Source organism: Chiloscyllium plagiosum, chromosome 3, assembly GCF_004010195.1.
Source record: "Chiloscyllium plagiosum isolate BGI_BamShark_2017 chromosome 3, ASM401019v2, whole genome shotgun sequence".
Lineage (NCBI taxonomy): Eukaryota > Metazoa > Chordata > Chondrichthyes > Orectolobiformes > Hemiscylliidae > Chiloscyllium > Chiloscyllium plagiosum.
In genome coordinates, this window is record NC_057712.1 from 62,891,991 (window position 1) to 62,900,436 (window position 8,446).

At 40.1% G+C, this 8,446-nt stretch overlaps 1 protein-coding gene across 1 annotated transcript in view; it reads left to right on the forward strand.

Moving 5' to 3' along the window:
• The window catches only part of LOC122539844 (adhesion G-protein coupled receptor F2-like), an 82,340-nt gene that overhangs the window by 66,419 nt on the left and 7,475 nt on the right, over positions 1–8,446 (forward strand). The window contains exons 9-10 of the mRNA XM_043674961.1: positions 1,141–1,182; positions 1,272–1,328. Coding sequence (XP_043530896.1) covers positions 1,141–1,182; positions 1,272–1,328 — 99 coding nt within the window. The remainder of the gene's footprint in view (positions 1–1,140; positions 1,183–1,271; positions 1,329–8,446) is intronic.

An 8,446-nucleotide genomic window follows, 5' to 3' on the forward strand; every position in this document is an offset into this window, starting at 1 on the left:
TCAGCAAAGATTTACAAGGATTTTGCCAGGGTTGGAGGATCTGAGCAATAGGGAGAGGCTGAACAGGCTGGGGCTGTTTTCCCTGGAGTGTCGGAGGCTGAGGGGTGACCTTATAGAGGTTTACAAAATTATGAGGGGCATGGATAGGGTAAATAGACAAAGTTTTTTCCCTGGGGTGGGGGAATCCAGAACTAGAGGGCATAGGTTTAGGGTGTGAGGGGAAAGATATAAAAGGGACCTAAGGGGCAACTTTTTCACGCAGAGGGTGGTACGTGTATGGAATGAGCTGCCAGAGGATGTGGTGGAGGCTGGTACAATTGCAATATTTAAGAGGCATTTGGATGGGTATATGAATAGGAAGGGTTTGGAGGGATATGGGGCGGTTGCTGGCAGGTGGGACAAGATTGGGTTGGGATATCTGGTCGGCGTGGACAGGTTGGACCGAAGGGTCTGTTTCCATGCTGTACATCTCTATGACTCTAATATTCCGATACTCCCTTAGTGAAAGTTCTCCATTGCTGATCTCTGCAGCCACCCACTTCAAACCTTTACTCTTGTCACATCTGCACCTCACCCCATATCATCTCCTGACACCTTTGTTCAGTGTCTCCTATGTGATCTCAGAGTGTATTCAAATTTCATAATCGCTTTCCACAATCTTAATACTAATCACCCCCAACGATTTCTCCCCCTCTCAATCTCCAGACATTGTCTCCGCTCTCCAGATACTCTCTTGTGGGGGTACCCTTCAGTTTGGCCAGTTGCCATATTCTTTACCTCCCCATTATTTCCCAGTCACTGCTCTTCTCCTCAATAACCATTCATGGTAAAAAGCAGGAGCAAGGAACTTAGCGGGAGATAAATCCAGATTCTGGGGCTCAGGCAGCATGCCAGTTGCCAGTGATGTCGTGAAAATATGTTTAACATTGTGGCCGAAGGACCACCAGACCCACCAAAACTTTGCTTTGATCAACATGTTAGTGTACTTTAAAGAAAGCTTGGATTTTATTTTCTATTGTAACCTGATTAAATTATTTACAAATGGTCAATTTGGAAAAATTAATGGGCTATTAAAGAAGTGGTTGCAATTAATTAAAGATCCATTGGTTAACTGCTTAAGAATATCTTTCTGTTTTTTAGGGACTCTTTATTTTGGTCTTTGCAGTGTTGCTAGATAATAAGGTAAGCTGCAGATGCTATTTTGAGCAGTTTTCAGACATGTTCTATTTTCACTACATCTAACAAATTGTTTTCTTGCACGACTAATTTAGATACGGCATTCCTTGATGAAGAAGTCTATGTTGTCACAATCCTCTTCCAAAGCACAGGTGAGGTTAATAAAATTGAGCATGATACAATATTACCATCCGAAAAAGAAAAGATACATCAATGCTTTAGATAGGAAGACCTTTCCTCAGAATTGGTTGGAATTGGTTGGTCAGAGTGAATAAACCAATGGGAATGGAAGGACAATAACAATGTTCATGATGTCCCAAGGTAGTGTTCAGAGAATTAACAAGACGAATGGTTGGTTAAAGGTCACATATAAAGAATGCTGCAACCAGTGTTGTGGCCTTATTCTGATCCCAACTGATATTGCTACTGGACAAGATTCCACAATATAATCTGGCTTGACAGATCATATTTTATTCATTTAACATGGTGATTGTTCCCCAACACAAAGTACATAAAGCTGCAGATTTTCTTTAACAATAAAATAGATTTTATTACATGAAATATAAAGATAAAGTAAAGCAAACCAAGCTATTTAAGAGTAGAACACAGATTGAAAATCTTAAAACACACAGCTAAACAAAGTTTCATCTGTTTCCCAACACCATCACTTTACAATATTTCAAATCTAGAAAAATTACTGTTCTATACTAAACTTCTAGGTTCAATTTAACTACTTCTCCCCAAATCTTTCCTGTCCTCTGTATATTTCCTTACAAGAATACTCAGAAAACTGAAAGTTTGGACTTTCTCAGTCTTATAGAAATCAACCGGTTTCTAACTAACACTCCTGGCCTGCAATTAACAAAGTAAACTTTTACATCAAGGCCTGGCACTTCTTTATAAGAGGGAAAGTGTATTTGCTTTTGACCCGGTCAGGTCTCCCTCAAAACTGCCCTAAAAAGCTTTCAATTTATAGGATTTCAAAGCTCAGTTAAATCCCTGACTATTCTAAACCAAAACAAGGAAATGGATTCAATGTTCACAATCTATGTTGGAAACCCCAGAAAATAAAGTGGCAGAGCTTAAAATCAAGGGATCAGATAAACGCTACAATCCTGACACATCAAATTGTCAATGGTGGTGGGCTATTCACTCACAGGTGGAGAAGGCTCCACAAATATTCCCATTGTAAAAATGGGAGAAAGCTAGAATATTAGTGCAAAAGAAAAGGCTGAAGCATTTGCAACAATCTTCAGCAAAAGTGCTGGGTGGATGATCCATCTCAGCCTCCTCCAGAGATCCTCAGCATCACAGATACCGGTCTTCAAATAATTTGTTTCACTCCACATGATATCAAAAAATGGCTGGAGGATGCAGCAAACTGAATATGTCAAAGGCTGTGGACTCTGACAATATTCTGGCAATAGTACTGAAGACTTAGGCTCCAGAACTTATTGTGCCTCAAACCAAGCCACTCCTTCCTCCGGAAGCTTAGAAGTGCAGTTGTGTGCTGATGAATGTATTAATATTCAGCATCATTTCCAAATGCTCAGACACTGAAACTGCCCTTTTCCTAATGCAGCAAGACCTCGATAGCATCTGGATTGGGTCGCCAAGTGGCAAATAGCATATACATGCATTTGCACTACACAAGTGCCAGGGAATGACCATCTCCAACAAAAGGAGATTGAACCATCTCCATTTATGGTCTTATAAACATTCAATGGTATTGTAATTGCTGAAACACTCTCTATCAATTTCCAGGGCATTACCATTAACCAGAAACTGAACTGGACTAGACATATAAATAAATTGACTATAACTCCAGGTCAAAGAATCAAAGTAACTCACCTCCAGACACCCAAAGCTTGTCCATTATCTACAATGTACAAGTCAGGAGTGTGGTCAAATACTCATCACTTGCCATGATGGGTGCAGCTCCAACGAACACTCAAGAACCTTGCCATGCATTCAATTCCACGGGATCTGGAGAGGAGAGGGGAGATCAGGTTCTAATGATGAAGGTAGATTGGGGGCACGTCAGAAAAGGGGCAGACATGGAATTTGTAGTGGGAAATTTGAAATTCCTTGAAGTTAATTTTGGGAGTTTATTTTCCTCCATCATTTTTGTAAAAGAAGAGAAATTCTTAGTTGTTATTAAAATTGCTCCAGAGGCTTGAATCCAGAAACCTATTGTCTGAATCTCCCACCTGCCACCTTTGTTGGGAGCAAATGGGGATATTTCTGATTTGCTAGTTGTGGTTCATTAAAGCAACAGCATAAGTTAATATGCAATTAATCAACTGATCTGATTTTCACTAGTGGGATGTCCAAATCATGGACCAGTTAGAGAAGATCTTAAACTGCTACAATTTCTTTGAAGATGTAACATACACTCTTGGAGAACATAAGAAATAGGAGCAGGAGTAGGCCACCTGGCCAGCCAAGCTTGCTCCACCACTTAATAAGATCGTGGATGATCTTTTCATGGACTCACCTCCATTTACCCACCCGCTCACCATAACCCTTAATTCCTTTACTGTTCAAAAATCTATCTTTCTTTGTCTTAAGAACATTCAATGAGGTAGCTTCAACTGCTTTACTGGATAGGGAATTCCACAGATTCACAACTCTTTGGGTGAAGAAATTCCTCATTAACTCAGTCGTGAATACATTCCCCCTTACTTTGAGGCAATGCCCCCTAGTTCTAGTTGCACCTGCCAGTGGTAACAGCTTTCCTGTTTTGAACTTAACTATTTCCTTCATAATTTTATATGTTTCTATAAGATTCCCCTCTCATTCTTTGCAATTCTAATGGGTATAGTTACAGTCTACTCAATCTCTCCTCATAAGCCAACCCAATCAACTCTGGAATCAATCCAGTGAACCTCTGTTGCATATCCTCCAGTTAAGTATTTTAGCCTTTTGGATGTCATTCTGGGTCACCTTTGGAAATCTTAATTTCTATCTCCTTTTTCATGCAGGGAACTCTGAATGTGTTTGATGATATCCAAACATCCTCTCTTTGAAAGTAGCCTACTGTTCACTTACAGCTTCTCCTGCCAACTGCTGACTTCCAGCTCTATTGTCATGCCACTGTTCCTGTCTATATTCAGATAATTAAAGTCTTCCATTATAAATATTCCATAATGTTTGCGTATCTCTTTAATATCTTTGCTCACTTGTTCTTGTACATCCTTCCTACCAGTTCCTTTAATTCTGGCCCTGAGTCTCTGGGTTCTCTATCTACAGCATTACATTGTTCTCCTTAATCACTATTCTCTTCCTTTTCTTCCTTTACTGTTATGGCCACAACATAGTAATTTCACATGGCAGTCTGCCTGTAACTTGCCAATCTTATTTACTTATACTCTGTGTGTTCCGGTTTAGAAAGTGTGAATTTCTCTCTTATTCTTACTGCACTTTAACTTACTGTTCTGTATTCAAGTGCTATCTGTCACTCAAAGTTTGCAACTTTAATTAGGAATGCATTTTCCACTTCAATTAATCATGTAGCACAAAATTGAAACAAATGCTTTCTAAATGAGGAGAAACTCAGAAGTCTGAAGTGAAAAGAAACTTGAGAGTTCTGTCCAGGATTATCTCAAGGTAAACTTGCAAGTTGAGTCTGTGATTAGGAAGGCAATGCAATGATGACATTTATTTTGAGAGGGCTTGAATATAAAAGCAGGGATGTACTTCTGAGGCTCTATATGGCTCTGGTCAGGCCACATTTGGAGTATTTTGCACAATTTTAGGGCCCCATATCTCACTAAGGATGTTCTGCCCTGGAGTGTGTTCAGAGGAGGTTCACAAGAATGGTCCCAGGAATGAAAAGCTTAACATATGAGGAACGTTTGAGGACTCTGGGTTTATACTTGATGGAGTTTAGAAGGATGGAGGAGGGATCTAATTTAAATATACAGAATATTGAATAGCCTGGACAGAGTGGATGTTGGGAAGATGTTTCCATTGGTAGGACAGACTAGGATCCAGAGGCATTGCCTTGGAGTAAAAGGAAGTCTTCTTACAACAGAGATTAGAAGAAACCTCTTCAGCCAGAGAGTGGTGAATCTATGGAGTTCATTGCCACAGAAGGCTGTGGAGGCCAGGTCATTGAATATGATTAAGACTGAGATAGATTAGTTCTTGAGCATCAAGGGGATCACGGTTTACGGGGAGAAAGCTGGAGAATGGGGTTGAGAAACATATCAGCTATGATTGAATGGTGGAGCAGATTCGATTGACTGAATGGCCTAATTTATGCTCCTATGTCTTATGGTCTTAACAATTTTTATTCCAATATAATTGTTTATAGGTCTAATAAGTCATTTCATATTATTACTGTCTAATTTCATGAAGTAAATGTTTAAATGTACTTTGCACTAGAGTGAAACCTTCATCTATTGGTAATATTTCTAACTTTAAGTTAGAAAGTGAAAGTTATTAAACAAATTCTGTCTGTTGCAAATGGAAACTATTTTATCTGTTCTAAATCTTAAATTATGTTTGGAATGGCAAATTGTATTCAACAGGTATGGGTGGATACAATTCCTAACATCGCTGATGACTGGAGATTGCAACTTAGCGACTATTACATTACCTCTGACAGTACTAAAACATCTGACTACATGTTGAAATCATTCAAAGTATTCTCCATCTATCTTAGATACTACAATGGGTTGAAGTTATATAGTGATAAATGGAAGACACAACATTATTGTTTCTTTTTATGATGATTTGCTAATCTTGTTGGCCAGAATGATAAGTGAAAATGGAACTGTTTCTATCAGGGCAAGGAAAAATGAATTACCTTTGCCATTCTCAAATTCTAAGTGTTGGACCAAAATGATATGGAGACAAACTGTCTGCTGATAGCTTCCTTTAGGAATATCATACATTTTAAAAATAATTGTCATAATCTTATGTCTCCAGCAATCAACTGTGCTTTTAGAGACAAGTCACAAGAATCCCCAGGCAGGTTGCTGATAATTATTTGTCATGTGTCTCAGTGATCACCATTGTGCTACTGAGACTTTATAAAGCTCTGGTTAGGCCCCATTTGGAGTACTGTGTCCAGTTTTGGTCCCCAAACCTCAGGAAGGACATACTGGCACTGGAGCGTATCCAGCGGAGATTCACACGGATGATCCCTGGAATGGTAGGTCTAACATATGAGGAATGGCTGAGGATCCTGGGATTGTATTCATTGGAGTTTAGAAGATTAAGGGGAGATCTAATAGAAACTTAAAAGATATTACATGGCTTGGAGAGGATGGACGCTAGGAAATTGTTTCCGTTAGGTGAGGAGACTAGGACCGGTGGGCACAGACTTAGAATTGGAGAGTATCAATTCAGAACAGAAATGCGGAAACATTTCTTCAGCCAGAGAGTGGTGGGCCTGTGGAATTCATTTCTGTGGAGTGCAGTGGAGGCCGGCACGCTAAATGTCTTCAAGGCAGAGATTGATAAATTCTTGATGTCACAAGGAATTAAGGTCTACGGGGTGAATGCGGGTAAGTGAAGTTGAAATGCCCATCAGCCATGATTAAATGGCGGAGTGGACTCGATGGGCCGAATGGCCTTACTTCCACTCCTATGTCTTATAGTCTTATGATCTAATTTGATCACTTTCCTCAGATACACATTGCTGAGTATGCCTTTTCATACAATCCTTCCTTTTCACTGGAATAGACCTTTATAAAATGTCTTTGAAAATCTTCCACTGCTCATCAACTTCCCACCATAAAATTTTTGTTTCCAGTCTACTTTATCCAGATTCTCTCTCATTCTATTGTAGTTCCCAGTGTTCAAGCACAGAACCCAGTTCTTAGATTTTATCTTCACACTCACCATATGTATTCTAATTCAACCATACGGTGATCGCTTCTTCCCATGGGATCCTAACTCTGAAGTCATTAATTTTTCCGGCCTCATTGCACAGGGCATGGAATCTTTCACAATGGCAAATCTCCTAAGGTGCTTCATGGATGATCAAAACATTGATTAAAGAGAATGATTTTAAAATACATCTTAAAAGGATGATAGAGAAGGTTAGGGAGGCTGTTCTACCGACTTCTGCCCTTGACAGCTCCAAGTGTGGAGTGATGCAGGTGGGATGTGTTGGAAAGGGAATGTGCAAAGGGAAAATGGAAGAGCGCAAGCAGTGCATAAAGTCTCAAGGATAGAGGAAGTTCCAAACTCAGTCTGTCTATCATAGAGAGTACGGCTGTCTCATGGACTTTGAAGCACTGCAACAGGTCCATGCATGTCATGACTATAGTGATAAAATAGATTTCTGCTGTCTTAAACAGAATGACGGATCTTGTATTGTGGGCTTATGAAACGTCACTGATCTCTACCAAACATGTACGAGGTAGAGTCAGGGCAATAATAAGATGCTGCAACAGGAGAGGAACAGGTAACTCCAGACAAAACCCTACTCCTTCTCACCTATTTTCACCTCCAAAACTGAGGGAGTTCCAGAAAAGCAGCTTTATATCCCACCACAACACTTTACCCCACAATCGGGGGATATGGCTGCACACAAGGAAGAGTGGAACAGACTGTATTGGGACCTTGAAACACTTGGTAAAGACTAAAATCACCTGAGTATTGAGAGCCCCACCACATTGTGTGTGTTTCTATTGTTTTTACTCGGTTCCTGACTTCCCTTGTTTTCCCTCAAGAACCTGTTCAAAGTTGTTTTTACACACACCTGCACCATCTGTGAATTGAACGCCGGCCTTTTGGTCTAAGATTGGGGATATTTTCACTGCATCACAAGGCATCGACTCCAACTTCCCTTGTCCCTTAATGTTTCTGTGGCTTCGCTGCTGAGTTGCGTCTCAATCAACACTGCAATTGGGAGGAAACGGCGGAACTGGAGGACAGAGCAGAATCCGGTCCTCCAACCAGAGTGAGTGAGGAGCGGGACCAATGCATTCTCGGGAGTGAACGCTTCAGGATTGGTCAGAAAGTAAACTGTTTTGCAGGATTGATCATTCTCACGACATAGTGGATCATTAAACTCCTCTCATAAAACAATGTGAGGTTTTAAAGAAATCGTTAAGATGTAAATCTGACAACATAGTTAAGATGTAAATCTGACAATGTACATACTTCCAACCGATTTACACAACTCGAGTAACAAGCTTATTTTCAAACTCCCAGAACGATTGGTAATTTACATACCTGGCCGGTATGGTTAAGTTGGACCAAAAAATCTATTTGCATATTAACCATCTCAATGACTGTAACTCGACAGAGC